Source organism: Anas platyrhynchos, chromosome 1 (genome assembly GCF_047663525.1).
Source record: "Anas platyrhynchos isolate ZD024472 breed Pekin duck chromosome 1, IASCAAS_PekinDuck_T2T, whole genome shotgun sequence".
NCBI lineage: Eukaryota > Metazoa > Chordata > Aves > Anseriformes > Anatidae > Anas > Anas platyrhynchos.
The window spans coordinates 123209482-123228086 of record NC_092587.1 but is presented as its reverse complement, the minus strand read 5'-3'; the positions used below and the strand labels follow the sequence as shown (position 1 = coordinate 123228086).

General features: G+C 36.3%; 2 protein-coding genes across 14 annotated transcripts in view; one reads left to right on the top strand and one right to left on the bottom strand.

Annotated features, from left to right (window-relative positions):
* Positions 1-18605, top strand: part of CASK (calcium/calmodulin dependent serine protein kinase) — a 220612-nt gene that overhangs the window by 100944 nt on the left and 101063 nt on the right. For all 12 annotated transcript variants that reach the window (XM_072027795.1, XM_072027786.1, XM_072027779.1 and 9 more), the window contains exons 4-5: positions 1370-1447; positions 3628-3700. In XM_072027795.1, coding sequence (XP_071883896.1) covers positions 1370-1447; positions 3628-3700 — 151 coding nt within the window. The remainder of the gene's footprint in view (positions 1-1369; positions 1448-3627; positions 3701-18605) is intronic.
* GPR82 (G protein-coupled receptor 82) lies at positions 9999-13138 on the bottom strand. 2 transcript variants are annotated; one of them, XM_005012485.6, is made up of 3 exons: positions 12876-13138; positions 12336-12431; positions 9999-11185 (listed from the first exon to the last, which is right to left on the bottom strand). In XM_005012485.6, the coding sequence occupies exon 3, from the start codon at positions 11150-11152 to the stop codon at positions 10169-10171; it is 984 nt and encodes a 327-aa protein (XP_005012542.3). In that variant the 5' UTR covers positions 11153-11185; positions 12336-12431; positions 12876-13138; the 3' UTR covers positions 9999-10168. The 2 variants fall into 2 exon arrangements, with proteins under 2 accessions (XP_005012542.3, XP_038027418.1); XM_038171490.2 differs by having other exon boundaries at positions 12336-12404.

The following is an 18605-nucleotide window of genomic DNA, read 5'->3' as shown; positions in this document are numbered from 1 at the left end:
CTGGTCAGTGGGAGGTGTCCCTGCCCATGGCAGGGGGGTGGGTCCAGGTGCCCTTTAAAGGGCCTTTCCAAGCCAAAACAGTCTGGTTCTGTGATTCTATATCAGGTGCTGAAATAACTGGCCAGGAATTTTTTTCCTCCAACTTAAATGAATATGCATTTCATTTGGTCACCAGTCTCTCTTACAGTTGTCAGTACTCTATCTACACAATAGTGTATTTTGCATGGGGATATATTTTGTAGCTATTCAGGAATTCAAGCTTTTGCACGTTGCTTGTGTCTCCTTAAACTTTACACTTGCTACAGGTGTATAAAAAAGCAAAATTTATTGTATGCTGACATTCTGGATAGCTTACAGAAAGAGCCTTGGTGATGACAGCTTTCTAGATGCCCTGTGAATTCCTTTTCTTTCTTTTTTTTTTTTTTTTTTTTTCCCCTTGAGTCTTTGGTAGAGAGGAAAAATAAAAGGTGTGAAGACTGACACTGACAGATGTTATGTTTGACGTTTCTGCAAGTGCCATGTTAGATGTAAACTACATGTGATTCTGTTGTGTGTTAACTATTTTTACTCTTTCCTTCCCATCATCAAGCATTGAATATTCTAAGATATAAATCTATTCTACATTATGTACAGGGAGAAGAAAAGGAGGACAGTTTGTGCTACATCAAGCTGCTTTGGTTTTAGAGAAATGGTAGTCTAATTTCAGTCTAAGGACTATGAAAGTAGTATACCTGAATCTGCATGTTATCCCTACCCATTGTAGGAAATCAGTTTATCAGAAAGAGTACAGGCAGTTACCAGAGCTAATAATATAGTATATGTGGCGTCACAGTTTTCAGGTGCTTTCAGGGAGGCTGTAAGGTATACAATATCTTCTGGTCTCCTTATTTATCCTTACAAGAATGCTAACTGGGAAGATTATACTACACTTTCAGAGTATTTTTGAAAGTCACCATTTTAAATACAGTTTCAGTAAGAATTTGTGTAACTGCAATCTTTTAGAGTTACATTTGTGATGCTTTTAGGAGTGCACTTAATATCATGCTTTAATTGTTAACTTCCAGAGCTGCTTTGTACAGGGCATTGGCCTTCTGCTGTCTCACCCACCTTGTTCAATGAGCTGTTTAAGCAATAGAAGTGTTTGGTTTTGTTAATCTAGCATTTGACAGACAAGAGGGACATGAAAAGGTTAACCTGTTGCAAGCCATATCATGTTAAATGCCATTTTATTCAATAATGCATTGTATGTGTATCCAGGGTGTTTTATATAAGATTTACATAAGTAGAATAAATAGACTTTTTGGAGCAGTTTTATGTAATTGATTTTAGTTATCTGTCTTAAGCATTTTTTTCCTCTTTCTACCTGCAGTATGGATGGAGCAGATCTGTGTTTCGAAATTGTGAAGAGAGCAGATGCTGGATTTGTGTACAGCGAGGCTGTAGCCAGGTATGTATTCTAATTTTAATTATTCCCACAGCATGAATGGAAGAGAAAGGACTATATTGTTGCACAGTCTGGTAGCTAAAAGTAGAAATACTGTAAATATTTATGTTTCCAAATCTGAATGTTTATTGCAATAATTAGTGTAATAAAAGACTTTCTGAGCATTTTGTCATTTACTGATTGTGTATTTGGATGAGATTATTGAATAAAATAGTATTTCACATCCAATATTCTCTGTCTTTTTGCCTTTGGATCTCATATGATGGCATTAGGTGACTTACTGGCTGTTACTAGTTGGACTCATTTCTTCTTCCTTTTTATATATCACTTTATATATAAAGTCACTTGAGCTTCTCAATTACCAAATGAACTAAGATCAAGGAGTATCAAATTGCACAAGGACAGCAAAACCCCATGTCCTAATGGCATGAAAATTAAGCTCAAACCTCATTAGTTTCTGTGTTTGCTTTTCTAGTCGCGGTAGATATTTAGCATCATAGGAGTCAGGCTGGAAGAGGTCTCTACTTAAACTTCCTGCTGAAGGCAGGGTCAGCGTTGCATTTGAATCACGTTGCTCAGGACTTTGTCCAGTTGGTTCTAGAAAGCCTTCAAGGATAGAGATTCTGCAGCCTCCCTGGGCAACTTGATGCTTTGTGTGTGTAATGTTGTTCCTGGGGAAAAATGTGTTCTTGTAACCAACTGGAACCTACCTTGTTTCAATTTATTACCACTGTGGCTCAGTTATGGACTTGGCTCCATCATCTCCATAGCTGCTCTTAGGTATAGAAATACTGTTGCAAGGTCCTCTCCTAAGTTTCCCCTTCTCCAGTCTAAACATTTGCTTCCCCTTGGCCTCTTGTCATAGGGTATGTGTAACCCTGTGTGCATTTTGGTGTGCGCTGAACTCACTCAAGTTTATCAGCATCCCTTGTATGCAGTAGTCTGGGTGCAGTCTAATGAGAACAACCCTTGAAGAGTTTGTTATGCTCCTGCTGAGTTAGCTCAAGATGCTGTGGGCCTATCAAGATGATAGTGCACCAGGGCACACTACTGACTCGCATAAATTCTACTATCAACCATTTATCATCCCTTTCCAGCAGAGCTGCTACTCAGCCAATACACTTGCAGCCTGTATCCAGCATGTACCTTTGAAGTGGTTAGCCTGTCCCAAGTGCAATATGTTGAATTTGTCCTAGCTGAATTCTATAAGGTTTCTGTTGGCCCTTTCCTCTAGCCTTAGTCCTTCTAAGGGCAGCTCTGCCCTCAGTGTGCGTACTGCACTGAGTTTGATGTCATTCAAAAACTTGGTGAGGATGTATTCTGTTTCCTCAAGGTCATTGATGAGATATAGCATGATAAGTATCATCAAAATGATTCAGAACTTATAAGTACCCTAGAAACATACTGCATGCAAAAGAACATGAACATGATCTTATGAAATATGTACACAACAAATTAACATCAAGTCAGACATCATGTTTAACTTTTTCAGAGAGTCAAAAAGGAAGAAGGTTTCTGTTTTTTACACCAAGCATATAAAATGTGTTATTGAAATCTTTTACATCCTAAAACCAATCTGATCACAGACTTGAGGTTGGAAGGGACCTCTGGAGATTATCCACTTCAGCCACTCTGCTAAACTCAAGGTCAACTAGAGTAGGTAGCTCTGGGTCATGTCCAGTTGGGTTATGAATATCTCCAAGGATAGAGAGTTGACAACCTCTGAGCAACTTTCTTCAAAGTTCAGTCTCCCTTCCAGGGGAAAAAAGAAAAGATAGTCTTCAGTCCACATCAGGCAAGTTCAGATCTTGGTTCCATCTCTTTCAAATCAGGCACTGATACCACTTTTTTTCCTTTCAAGGTTTTGTTATTTAAAAAAAAAAAAAAAAAAAAAAAAAGGATCCTGAATCCTTCATCATCTGAAACACAATTGTTGAACATTTGAAATCTGTATGTAATTGAAAATGTATATTTTTCTTTCCTCATTTGTCACTTGGCTTCAATCAGAAAAATCCTCCAGCTTTAGATTGTATTATTCATTAAACATACTTTCTACTAAATTCTGTATACAGTTAAGTTGGTTGATTATTTTTATATGGCTAGACTCTTTAAAGTTAGTTTGTTATACCTGTACAATAATTTTTTCTGCAGGTTTGTCATGTATGATGTCTTTGTTTTTACAGTCATTACATGAGACAGATATTGGAAGCTCTACGTTACTGTCATGATAATAATATAATTCACAGAGATGTGAAGGTAAGGTGTGGGTGTTTTTTTTTCCCTCACTGCATTAATGCAAACTGTTACATTTTGATTATTTTTGCAACTTAGAAGAAGGGGGGAGCTGTACAAAAGGAAGTTATTTGCTGAGCATGTGTTTACTTTTACTGTGTCATGAAATTAAAATGTCTCTAATTCCATCAATATAGAACATTAAGGAAGTCTTTATTCACCAATTAGCTATGCATTTGATTGCAAATTACTTTAAAAGTCAGTTTGATTTCTAGTTCTTGAATATTCATATAAAAGCTGCTTGTATTTATTTTGTTGTTAGGAAAAGGTGTGTAAAAATTAATTGCATAAATTAAACTGGAATTAGTAGATTAATTACATCATTTTGACAGCACAATGATAGTATTCACTTAGAGTAAAACTCAAGACGTGCATCTTTAAATGCAACAATATTGTGGCACTATCAACTTTTTGCAAACAGTCTTGAACATTTATTACTATGAAAGCTTTTCTACTATGAAGAAGTTTCGGAGGAGTAATATGGTCTTTAAAAACAATGTATATACATTCTGGTTTTGAGTTGGTGAAATTCTGTGTTTATTTGTGGAACTAGCTTATCTCAAAGTACTGTAGTGTAAGTAACTGGGAGTTTTAACCCAAATGTTTTTGTCTCTCTTCAATTTGAATACATATTCTTTCTTAATTTCATTGTCTTAGATAACTGTTCCAAGTTGTCTTCTCTAAGGGTTTGTTTTTATCTAAACCATGTCAAATGCTATAGGAATTAATGAAAATTGTAATGAGCTCTGATGGCGTGGTTTGCAAAGTGAACCTTGTGTTCTAGTGAATAAAGCAGATTGGGAGAGGGTGTGCTGTGTTTCAAACACTTACAGGGTGATCTGTGAGGGAAAAGAGTGTGGACACAGAACTTTTTTACTTAAGCACACATTTGGTCTTGCATGCACAGACATTGCAGACCTTTCACCAGTCTCTTTTTCCTTACCCTCGACAACCAGGGAAATTATTCTATTTAATAGGATTTTGTTTTATTTTATTTTTTAAGTTTGATATTCTAAAAGTCATTTCTTACAGCAAGTTCCAAAGATGTCCTCCTAATTGCTGGTAGAATATCTGTGTTCTGTTGTGAAGATTCTGTATTGTTCTTGTTGCTTGGGTTTGGTACCACATGAAAATTTTAGTATGGACACTGTCTTTATGTTGCTTTGTCTTCCTGAAAGCTTTATGTGTTCTTCTTGGAACATGTTTGTACAAAACATATTTTAATTTCAAGGGCCTCATTCCTTGAAATTAAATATGAAAGCTGTTAAAGCTGTAAAATGTGAGTGTATTGTACAGCTTGTCCATATTCTAAAAACTTGAAAATCGCTGTTTTTATTAAATGCTATCCTTAGAAGTAGAATTGTTCAGTTACACGATTGAGTAAGAGTTTTTTAATCTGTTGTCTAAATTATGCTAAACCACGTTAAACAATGTTTAATCCTAGCAAAAGCTGTGCAAAAGTACTATAACGACAAAGCTTGGGCATGCAATATTAAGTTAACTGCAATATCTCAGCTCTAGATGTCACTGTAGACAGTGTTTTGAAAGGAAGTAGGGAAAATGAATAATTTCCAAGTTGTCTGAGTGAATGAAAGTGAACAAAAATCCGTTATGTTGACGTAATCATTCTGCATTTTCTTCCTCTTTTCTGTGAATGAAAACATCTTTTGCAGTTTAAAAAAGGCATTCTGCATTTAGCAGATCTGATGCACCAGAAGATTTGTACCTTGTAGTCCCTATTGTTAGAATTAGGTGTCTTTGGGGCATTTTTGTTCTCACTTAGCTCTCGAGGGATTAGGAGGAGTTAGGTTAGGAATACTTCACTCTGCTGTGGTCTGATGACAGAAACTTCACCTGTCTTTTGTAAGTGACAAGATCTACCAAAGCCAACTGCAGCCTTTGATAAACTCACATATGTTCCAACCTCACCTCCTTCACCAGAATCAAAATATGAAAACTTTCACAAGGTGGACTTTGATTCCCTTAATTTCCTTCCTGTAGTTTTCTTAATCACCTTTCTCTGTGAGACCAGGAATTTCTTGAGTTTCCTTGTATCATTTGCCCCCCTCTAGTGTAACTTAAAGCCTTTATAATCTATGACCTTTGCTTCCCCTTCAGATCATGTGTTCCTGCATTCTTTCACTGCTTGGAAGTTGCATCATATATAAGTAAAGCAGAAAATTCAAATGCAGAAGGGTGGAAAACACAAGACAGCTATGTATCAGAACCAGGAATCTCAAGGACTTTTTCTCTTATTATGGCATGTATTCATGTTGTGCCAACCTGATGAAATAGGACTCAGCCATTCCTTTTATTCTTTCAGAACCTTGATACAGAAACACCCAAAAGATGGCTACAGAAAGTAACCATGTTGAAATGGTGTTTTTTTCCAATACAAAATATTACTATATAATAGTTTGGATACAGAATTATCTTTATGCAAAAGAACAAAAAAGTGGAATGGGAGGAATGCGCTTGTGAAGTGAGATGCCTGTCTTTTTTCATGATAAAATACATGCAAGAGTTTGAGCACCATTTGTCATTGAAGTCAGACACTTTCTCTTGAGCTGTCAATATTGCACACTAATTATGATTGGAAACTTTCTTCAAGAAAAAGAAAAATAAATAGTAAATCTCTAACTTCTATTTACAAGGGATATCACTGATCAATGGACTGAAGTTCTATGCTGTACAATTATTTTAATAATTACAATTTTAAAAAGGGGCGGGTTTGTTATAAGTAGCTGAATATGATTCACATCAAATGCTCCCACTATGTTATGTGATTTCCATGTAGTTTGAGTGCTTGTCTATGTATGTAGGATATGTATGGTAAAACCATTGGTACACAGCTGAAATCAGGCAAGTTTATTGTCAGACCTCCAATATTTTTATTATAGATCTCTCAGTAGGTATGAATACTAGTTTCCAACAATTCAGTGCAGAAGCTATGGGGCTCCAAGAATAAAGTACACAATATTTTCCCCAGTATTTCTTCTGACTGTATTCTTTTTCCCCATGAGTATGTCCCTTTCTGTACACATGCTTCCTATCTCAGAGTCGCCCTTTCTTTGCTTTGTTTGCCCTTTTCCTAGCATACTGCTATCTGGCTGCTGGGTTTTCAGAAGCAGTTTTGCTGAGAAGTGCTGCTTGCTGAGAATTTATACTGCTTGGCCTGCTGCAGAGCTCAACAGCTACATAGAGGGTATCTTCTCAGGAAGTTTGTTTATTCTGGTCACTTACCCAGCCATTCAGAAAAGGGGGATCTTCTGATTGATGAGCTGGCCACCCAAGCAGCACATATGAATGGGTTAACCAGAAAGGAGGCAGACACTTGTCTTTTAAACTGCTTTGCAAAGTGTCTGTTGTGCATGTTTGTTGTAGGATTTTGTATTCCTTGCTATGGAAATGAATTATTTTCTTTTTGATTATATAATTCACAAGTCACCTACTAATTTCTGAGTTAGCACCAGGATGTCTAAGCATTGCATGAAGTTTAGCACGAGCTGTGTTTTGCTGAAGTACTTCTCTGCCTTTCCCTCATGCCTTTCTTTTTTTTGGAGGGGTTTTCCTCCGTGAACTATTCTATCAAATGCTAGACCAATATATTACTCAATTTGCAGTTTCTCATATTGCCTGTACTGCACAAAAGCTTTTCTACTGTTTAAAATAAGATAAATTGACATTGATGCAATTCAGAAATGTAAAGGAGACGTCATCTTAAACAGGCTCCATAGGAAAAAATTAAAAATATGTATCATTTTTTGGTAGTGTGTAGAATTGGTGGAATGGGCTCTTACTACTAGTCTACCACAAAGTTACATTTGCTTAGTAGTTCCCAAAATTTCATCCATTTTCTGGCCTTTTTGGTAACATCAGCACTAGGGAACAAGTGACTGTGACTAGGAAAGCAGAGAAGAGTTACTTAAGCCACAAAATAACTCTGTACTGAGAATTATATCTTCAGGCGCCCTGCTGAGATAGCCTGAGAAGTGCATTCACCATAAGAGTGTATTTAAGGAAGGACGGAAGTTGCAGGTTCTTCTTAGGGGCCTGTGCAAAAAATAAAAGTCCATTGACATTAGACTGTTTTGCTCATGCAGACATAGCCACCACTGATCAAAACACGGTAATCTAAGCAACACTGTACTGTCACGCAGACTTAAACTGCTTAGTTGAGACCTGAACTGGGGCATCTTGCCATCAGTTGTGCAGTGCAATGCGCACCCACACAAACCAAATTCTTTTGCTCAAGAACTGTTTCCTATAGCATTTTGAAGAGTTAGACCCTGAAGCTGCCTGCTTGAGGTTTTTCTGTAAGTCATCTGCTAAACATGCTGTGGGAATGGTGTTACAGAAACAATGAATTCTGTTCTCACAAGTAACATTATATTAATAAAATACTACATTCCTGAGATTCTGTCTTTTTCACTTGCCTCTTTATTGTACTTCTGCAGAATACAAAGCAGGTGTCCAATGATATAAATTCTTGGGGTGTCTTCGAGAGAAGGTCTGATATTTTGTGTATGCTAATTTGGGGTCAGTTTAGTGTTCCTGTTACAGAGCTCAGGGTAGGGTAGTTTGGAGTGAGTGATTTTTCACCTTGGCGTGGGTGATCAAACTTCTCAGAACAGCTACTATTCTGTAACACTTTCTGCTCTTTCTGCACTCAGTGGACAACTCATCTTGATCTCAGTTGCAGAGGAAACTGTACAAGGGATAAGTATTATGTAATCTGAAGTGTCTTCTACAGAAATTGTTAAAAATAACTGAAAAACCTAGATAAGTCATCATGCTAGTCTAACTTCTACATCCAAAAAAAAAAATCAAAACCATTCCTGTTTTGCACTCCTTTTGTACAGTTCATCATCCTTAAATGTTCATTATTGCATGTATTTTGTATACCAGTAAATAATAAGCATGTATGCGTTTCTAAATAGACTATAGAAATTGCCTCACAAGATTAGACTAGGAGTATGGAAATTCTGTGTTTGTTTATTTACTCCCAAAGCAGTTAAAAGTGCAAGTACTCATGGGCTGAAAAAAAGACCGTTCAATAAGGGGGGAGTAATAGGGGAGAATAATTTTATTTTATTTTTTAAGTGATGCGTAATGCAGTTGTTCAAACCTGCTGAGTGATGCCCAGCCAGTCCTTGAGCGGTGGCAGCTCCTCCAGCTCCCTCCCAGTTCGACTGTTAAGCATGATGCCACGTGGGATGGGACATCCCTCTGGCCAGTTTGGGGCGGCTGTCCTGGCTGTGTCCCCTCCCAGCTCCTTGGGCACCCCCAGCCTCCTCCTGGCTGGCAGAGCAGCACAAAAAGCAGAAAAGGCCTTGGCTCTGTGCAAGGGCTGCTCTGCAACTAAAACACTGGTGTGTTGTCAACATTATTTTCATCACAAATCCAAACCCAGCACCACACCAGATACTATTTAAGAAAGTTAACTCTATCCTAGGTGAAAGCAGCACAGTACAGTGTCCTGAGTACTCAAAGGCTATGCACCAATAAGGAAGCCAGTGCCTCAGGTATTAAACATAGCTGCCATGGATAGTTCTCTGAGAAAAAAAAGTTCCTGACCAGGCTACAGTGCACATATAAAACCAATTTGTCTCAAACACTAAATCCTAGGCCACCAGAGTTGTCTTCCTCTGTGGATATTTCACCCCTGTAAGTTAGCAATCATCATCCAGCCTTTTTCTTCAGAATCACCCTGTTGCAAATGTCATTGCAATGACACTCTGAGCCCATGATAGCAAATACCAGAGCAGAGTGATTAATTAATTCTTAACTGTGAGATTTCCTGTGAAGGCTAGAATAAAAAATGCATTCCCAGGGGTGGGGGGAAGGGAGGAATCAGCCTTCTACCCATATACTCGTGAGCAAAAAACCACATGTCAGTCTTGAATGTGTTTTGTAGTTCTCTGTGCCTGCTTCCTTAAGCCTTTGTTATATGATCTCCCCACTCCAGAGAAAACATCTATGCTTTGTTCTTTTCCATAAAGAAAGCCCATGTCCAAAACCTGGGAATATTGGTTACAGAAGAGAATATTGTCTTCAGTCTCAGACTGGTTTCTGCCATCTTCGTTGATCATTTAGGTAGAAAACACTGTCCATAGCTCAGACATAATTGTCTTTTGCTTTGCATGGATAAAGTGGCAGTACACAGCTCATTGTATGAATTACTTGGATTCATTTGGATATACAGTTAGGATTTATTATGGCTAATGTTGATGTAGCAAACAAGATCATATTAAAAAATATATACATGTAATATGTTGTCATTTTATTTAAATATTTACCATTTCATGTAAAAGTCTGATTATAGGAGTCAAAATGAGTTTACTGTTAGTTCAGTTTTACTAAATTCTTTCCACATTACGTCACATTGCAGGGGATCTTTTCAGTGAAAGTACCAGGTTTATGTTGGTGGTGTTAAGGTGTGGATTTTTTAAACAGGTCGTACAAACTTTTCTTTAATGTTCTATCTAGTAGAAGGGTTATAGCTGGGTCTACACTACTCCTAGAAACAGCAAGACAAGCAAGGAAATTTTTAATTTCCACTATATAGTTTAGCCTTGAACAGTCTTCATCTAGAAGCAGTACATAAAAAATTGGTCTAAAAACATGATATGGAAGAAAGCAGACAGTTAAAATTATCTGGATCACAAGAATGTTTCTTTTCACTGTTCTGTATATCAGATGTTTTTGTCCAATGCAAGTGGTTTTTTGTATTTTACTCAGATGCCTGGTAAGAGAATAGTATGACAACAAAACTGTTAAAAACAATAGAAAAAAACAAGCTGTAACAAAAGACGCTGCAATCTTTGCAGTAAATTCACCAGCTTCTACCCTCGTGTTATAACATATGTGTAATTCTTCCTTAGGCCTTTCCTGGGCATCATATATTATAGTTGCTACAGTTATGCACATTACAATAAGCCATATAAAGACAGAAAAATATTTAGCAAATTTTGGCTGACAGAACTTTATAAGTACACGCTTTCTGAAGTTCTCCTTAACTGCTTGAGATTGTTGTGCATCATTATTTTTCTTCAGTGTTGCATACTGACTCAAAGCAATCGTACATAAAATTATAATTGTAACATACATACAGACATGCGTAATGGTAGTTCCAAGGTGGTACGCTATCCTGCATATTCCAGATTCATATTTCCACTTATGCGCATTTGCAAAATAGGCAGCCAGGAAAGGCATAGCACTGCATATGAGCAAATTTGCAGTGACAAGATTTACCAGATAAATGTACTGTGTTCTTCTTCTGAGTGTTTGCCTTAAAAATACACAGGCAGCGAGAGTATTTCCAACACCGCCAGTTGTAAATAAGAAAGAGTAGATGATGGGTAGAGCTACAGTAGTAGCTAATGATGGCTGGAGAAGACATGTTGAATTTGTCATTTATGCCGAGTCTTCTTGCATAAATGGTGAAAGCTGAAACACAATTAGAGAAATTATTCCTCTGTAATGTATATCTAGCATCTTTTTATTTTTTTTATGATCTTATCTTAACTGTTCTTGCTTTTCAGTGTTACTACTTCCTATCTTTGACAGAAGTTATGAAGGAAAAATAGTGTTAGCTTATGTCAAAAACAAAGACTTTATGTGCATAGAATCAAATAAAATAAATGAGGAAGTAGAAGGTTTAAGCTAGGGTCTGACAATAACTTATGTGGTCTTGGTGTATTTCTAAATCTCCTAGAACATCTGTAACCTACTTTGGAAACCACTTCTAGACTATTTTAAGTTAAATAAGCAAAAGAAATGCAAAGCATTACTGTAATTGCAGAAATGCAGAGGAGTATCCTGTACCTCTGTTTAAGTAAGAATTAAACTGTACATGATTCTGGGACCTGTCTGGGTGCATTTATTTTGTACTGTTATCAGTATCTAATGTTACTTTGTTTAGAGATCTAATCTTAGAGATACACATTTGGCATGAATGATTTAGTCATGAACATATGAAACAGTTGCTGAAAAATGATGTATTTCCAAGTTCACTTTTCAATTTATTCTCAATTTCTAGACTGTAAGAAATCAAATCTAATTGGTGTTTAAAGTTCTGTACAATTATAGCACATAAAAATGTGCCTTTCACTTACTAACCTGTAGTGAAGAGAGATTCTCTCATTCACAAGTTTAGTGAAGTTTATCCAACTTAGCTATTATTCCATACAAAAGCATATGGAAAAGAGCAGATTTCAAATTTACAGGTTGAGAGTAATTTTTTTTGAAACATCTATAAGCAAATACCAAAGAATATTCCGTGTAACTATGATAGAACACCTATACACCAAGATGATAGATAGATAAATAACAAGAAGTTGTAAAAGTTATATTTAAAAATTATGCCATAGGTCATGTTTGACAACTTGCAAGTTAAACCAAGTTTTTTGTAGCTGTTGCATTTTTGCCTAAGTCCCGCATCAATCATTGAACCAAATTGTATTAAATTATTTTATTGCAATGAGTTAAATTCATAAAGTAATTGTTGGATTCAGTTATTTAGAAATCTAATGACCATTTTTGTGTAAACACACAGATTTTATCTGGTGAAACAAAGAAGTAGCACTTTTAAGCTTACCTATGCAAGCTGCAGGCACCTTCCTTTGGAGAGAGGGAATTTTGTCTTACGTCCTTTTTATCTCCGCTGCTGCAATGAGAAGGATGATACTTAATTCTGGAAAATAGAGTTACGAAAAATGTCTTCGTGACATAGGTAGGTTTTCAGAATGTGCACTTTTCTTTGGCAGTGTCAGAAGTCAGCTAGGCTTTTAAAGTTCAAACCAAAAATGTCTGTCGAAAAAAAGTCTTTGCAGTTAGGTCAGGATACAGCTCCATTAGAGAATTAAAACGAATGAAATAGAGAAGAGTGGAAGAATGATTGTAACAGTCCTTTGGCCATGTAGCTATGGCACAGAAATACCTTAAAATACTTTATATGGTTCTTTCCTCCTTTGGGGGGTGGAGGAATTGTTACAGTCATGCTCTTTTAAGACTGCCCACTTCCCAGAATGAAAAAGAAAAGTTGATATTTTATGCGTGAGAACTTATTTTCAGTGCAGTTTAACTGTTTTTCAGTTCCAAGAGTTTTCATGAAGCTGACTCTGTTCCTGAAACCCACCTGAAGTAATAAGAGTATATCCATGTCATATCCTCATGCCAGTGACCAAATGAACAGATCACTTCTGTCTAGTCACATGCTGGATTCTGTGGGAGCAGTTAACAGCTGATGCGTTCTAGGCTTACTAATCATTCAGGAAAACCAACTCAGATTGTGTCCAAGAAATGGTGTTTTACAGAAACCACCCAGAAGGCTACAAAGGATGTTTTCCCTCCTCCGGAAGAAGAGTGTTGATCACAGATGAGTCAAACTCCGCTTAGCTCTTCGGAGCTCGAGACTGAATTTCCTTCTTTCTGATACATCTGTGGTCGTCAGATACGAGTTTTCAAAAGCCTTAAATAAGTTCCTCTATGAGAACAGAGGAGATACCATAAAAAAAACTTCTGTAGTTTTACTGAGGTTCTTGTTGTGTTTGCTTTGCTTCGCATATAAGCACCCACTGTAAGAATCCAATAATCCACTTTAGTGATCTACTATGGATTTAGTTGTTCAGTTTTTTGTTGTTGTTCTAAAATGATGGACATGTATTCTGGCCTTTTATTTATACTAAAAAATTGATCTCGTTTAAGATTAAATTTAAGTGAGGGGAACTTGCTGAGAAATACTAGTAATTAGTTCATAATGCTGTAATTAGTTTGCATGCATATTTTAATTTTTGTTCCTGTTAAGCTTAGTTTTACCTTTTCTTTCAACTTTTGAATATATAATTGTGTTAAAAATTTGTTTTAATAGAAAGGTTCTTGTATTAATTAAATATCTAATAGTCTCTTAAGCAGTCTTAGAAGTCCTTGTTTTTGTGGTATTCCATCCAGTTTTAGACACAAGAATAGATATACTGAAAATGTGCTAGGGGGAAACCGTGGTCAGATGCCAAAAGGTGCGGTTGCCCAAAGTTAGCAGTTTTTTTATTATTACTCAGTTGGTTATTACCAGTAGCCTGTAGTATTTTTAATTCAGTGCTCATAATTCTTGCTATGCGAAGAGATAATGATACTTTTTTTACTGATCTATTGTATGATAACAGATTAATATAGTGAATTACAGTCTATCAGACTTCATTTTGCAACTGGTTAGTGAGATGGGCAACAAAGGAATGGGATATTGTAAGTAAAAAGAAAAACAAAACTATCAGCAAAAACAAAAAACACCAGAAGTATGTCATTAGTTCAAAACTGTAAGCACCTTCCTCATTCTTTTAGTGGACTATTTCCATCCACCTAACCTATAAATGGTTTATTTTATCTACAGTACATTTAATGATACTCAAACAGTCCATGTGCATCTCTTATGCAATACACTCGTTAAGTTCTTCATAATGGTCTTCAATTACTTTCTTCACCTCAATTATTTATATTTTCAGCACTCTTAAACCATGGTTACTTACAATTTAAACTTCTTACTGGATTTTATATGCCAGTAAGCAATATATGTTGCCTTTTAGTGCTGTTTGTAGAAAACCTTTTTTGTGGCTCAAAACTGCAAAGACAAGGAAATTCACAGTGAGGAAAGTTATTTCACTTAGCCATTTATAACTCGTACCCAACTCTTGTTATTTAGTACAACCATATATGACAGAGTGATCCACATGCAAACCACTTGTCTGCTGCCTCTCCCATCTATATTCTCAAGATGGTAGAAGACAGCCCAATCAACCTCATCTCCTTGTGCCTGTCACAACCTAGATGGAGAACTGTTCCTGCTGTACAGCAGGATATAGAGTAGATTGGCAGCAGCTGCTCCTCATCGGATGGAATAAGGCAGCAGCCCAGTTACCCTTGGCTCCTGTAGCAGTCCCAGCTCTCTCTGTGCCATGAAAGGCCCAAGAAATGCACTCAGTCTCTAAAGCTTGATGGATGGAAGGCAACTGCTAGTATAGGGCACAGAAAGGTGGGTGCCTCTAAATGGGTCCACTATGAATGCTAAGAATGAATCATCCTAAATAAATGTATAGCATACATCAAACATGCAGCAGCCTTTAACTTGAAGTATAATTTCATGTACTTGGAATTTGATCTATTGGGTGGCTTTAATACTAGGATAAGTCTCTAAGATGCATTGACTACTATGTGAGCAATCCATGTTTCCTTTCCAAAATATAATTTACCGAGTAGCTTGCTTAGAACTTTGACTTTTGGTACTTAGTTTTATTGCATTGTTGGGTTTTGGAGGGTTGTATTTTGTTTTGTGTGTTTGTTTTTAATTAAACATTAAAATTGAAAGTTTATTGACTGCATAAACTGTAGGACAAAAGCACTACATGGTATCCGTTTTTAATTGGACATCTAGATCAGGAGAGCTGGTGCAGACCACCATGGTTCCTCCCTGCCAGTTCATCAGCTCTCCTTGACGGCATGATCCGGTGTGTGTCCAGCCCTTCTGACTTGATATGATGAGGATTTTAGCTCTAAGTCAATATATGTATTTTATATTGTGAGAAATCCTGATCAAAGTGAAGTCCTCTAAGTTCATTTTTAAATCTACTTTACTTGAATCAAGCACTGTAGTGAATCAGTGGATATAAAATATTTGGTGGGTCTGAGTTAGATCTCTGTTAGACTGTCTCCTGTTGCTACTCATTAATGATTTATTTTCATCAGCTTTAGAACTGCCCTTGCAGTTCAGCAAAATAGATAAGAATGAGTATTCTTATGTTGTTTGATGAGCTACAAGTGCATGCAATATAAGTTGCATATTTCTAGCAACTACTACTTTGTAGTATTTGTAGCATCCTTAGTGATATAGACATTGGGTTATATTGCACCCATACATCTGATCATTTGGTTGTCACAATATGCAAGGTTAAGTGTTTCACAGCTCTCTAGGTAGTTGTTTTACATACAGAAAACACAAGCTAAACAATGTCTTTAAGCTGGGAAACTTAGCTTGAAGTTGATATTGCCAATAAAAATCATCTTCTAAAATGTTTAGACTTCAGGACTTCAATGCTAAAAACCTTGATTTTTTTTTTCCACTGGTGAAATTCTTTTTGTGGCCTCCAGAGGTCTCCTTTACGATATTTGATTTTTAAAAAGCAGTGACTGCATATTGGTCATGATAATTCTTATTTTTAACTTCCAAAATCAGTTCTTAACATGATAATTTTAATGATTGTTGTAGTCAAGTAGGTAGCTTTCTCTGTTGTTTTGGGTTTTGTTTTGTGTTTTGTTGTTGTTTTGTTTTGTTTTGTTTTTACCATACTGTAATTTGTATTTTTCAAGTTAGATGTTTGTATGTAAGAGCATTTTGGCTTTCTCAGGTGGTTCTTAAGCTTTTGAGGAAATGCAAAAGTAACCAAGCAAAAAATGAAAGCCTGAAATATGGTAATAAAGGTGAAATTGGTATTCAAATACCAATAGATAGATTCTGCTGGCTCTAAACTGGGGAGCTTTGTCTACAAAAGGAATTCCTTGCTGATAAAGAACATTCCCAGGCCCCTTGGCAAAAGTCTTCTTATGAAGCTTTCAATGTGTTGTTGACCATATGTTAGCATCTTTACCTAGTGGGAGTTTTTGTGGGAGGAAGAGGGAGTAGATTTTTCTTTTAAAAGCACATGGTCATCTATATCTGTGCTTAGAGAGTTCTCTGTAACAGCTGGCCTTGCTTTTTGATAAGATCAAAGGTGTGCAGTCTGTCCCTCTGTATGCAAACTTCAAGGAACCAGGACTCATCATTTACAGACAAAAGCAAGATAACTTCTGAAGGCATCATGTAGCAAATTATACTTTTCTGATATATTTTAAGTAATTGATTCAGTTCATTAAAATATGAACTTAGAAATAAACACTGATTTTCTTTTCTTCCTCATTTTGTTTCTCATTTTGAAGTAGTGTGATACACGATCGGACATTTCTCTACCATTCATGTACTTACATCTATATTTACCACTCTAACTGTGGAGTCTGTTTGTAAAGGCTTTTTGCAGCATCATCCCTTACCCCCAGCTATTCCCACCCTTGTGATGTCTGTGAACAACTTTTGTACTAAGGATTTTTCCTACCTATTGCATCTCTAAACACTGAATGGTAACAGCTTTGTAGTGCTTTCCCTGTTTTCTTGGATTCCCTCACTAGGGTACCCTCAGTAATTGGGAATTTGTGTAAGGCATGGAAAAAAGGCTGGCAAAAGATTCCCAGCCCTACAGAGAATATGTTGAAAATACATTTTGGATTGCTAGGATATTATCAGTGGTTTCTTTTTCTTTCTATGCTTTATTTGTACTGTTGTACTGTGTACAGCTCCCTCCTGTCCCCCAGATTCTGTATGCACTTTCAGAGAGAGCATAAAACTAAGGTGCCCACATGTGAATTTTCCATTTTGGGGAATAATAATGACTTGCTTATTCATCAGTGGTGTAAGTTGCACTTCTCTCTTATGCTTTCATTGACTGATGTTGTGAAAGTTGTTCAATTAAAATTTTCCATGTTGGGTTATAAGTGGTAATTTCGTTCCCTTGTGAAAAATAATGGTTTGCAGGTTAAAAGGGTAATAACAGTGAATTTCAGCGTAGAAACAAAAGTTGGTTATGCAAACCAGGTACATTTGGATATGCTTATAGTTCAATTTACAACCTTGTTTCTGGGAAACAGCTTTGTTTCTTGGCTTATTTTTCCCATTTATTTTAAGGAATATGTGTATGAGAATGTAGCTATTAATACATTTGTCAAATCTAAAAAGTATAAAAGTGACTAGCTGGCATGTATGCTTTATATGCATTTTCTTTATATATGTAATTAGTATTTCTTCTAATGAAGAATATGAACTCCTTTTTACATGTTAAAAAGGGTGGCATTTTTGTTTACTGGCTGAAATTTGGGTATTTCTAATTTTGAATAAAGAAGGAAAATAAAGTTCATATGGGTACTATGGAAACGTGTTGAGTTAGTGTGTATTTACAGAAAGAAGAACATAACTGAAGGAATAATACCAGAGTTTTCTATGATACATAAGCGAATCTGTAAATTGGTGTAAACTGACTGTCTTGCAATTTGTAGCAGTGCTTATCATGTCTTACAGAAATGCCACCGAAACCTGCATGCTATTCTGAGATTATAACATGCATTGTATAAATACAGCATCACAATTGTGTTTGCTGCTAGGAAGTAAAAGAAAAAAAAAAGTGGGATCTGAATTACTTAGCAAGTAATTACTGCAAGTTGGCCCTCATACCACTTAGGTAGCGTTGCTAAGACAAGACGTAACAAACAGTACAACACTACTGAAGTGACTAATTACATGGTCACTTGAAATTTCATGGTGTAATTTTCAGCAGACCTCTCAAGAGCTTTAGGCTGTTTGCTCTTCAGTAATATCAGTTTGCAGCACCCGACATTTTGCCCTCATAAGTTGGGAAAACTGATTTCAAGAAAAATAAATAAATAAATATTAAAACATAGCAAAAGTACCTGCCTTTGCTTTTGATGCAGTAGTCATTGTTTCCTACATGACAGTACTGTCTAGTTTCAGATCTCTTTCTGAGCCAGTCTAAACCATCAGACCTTTAACATCTTGAAGGTCTTGAATTTACACAGTCGTGGAAATCTAAAATGAAGTAATTTCACTTGTCCGTTTGTTGTTTTTTTGTTTCTTTTGTTTTGTTTTTGTTCTTCTAACTGATGCTCTCTTGATATCAGGACTCAGACAAGGAGCATATCATACTTCACATTTCCCCTCTTCCATGCCATAACTGGCATTACAAACTTATTGTGCCCTCTTTCAGGTTTCCATTTCTGA

Coding starts and splice junctions, on each gene's coding strand:
- GPR82 (XM_005012485.6), bottom strand. CDS start 11,152: ATGACAAATTCAACATGTCTTCTCCAGCCATCATTAGCTACTACTGTA.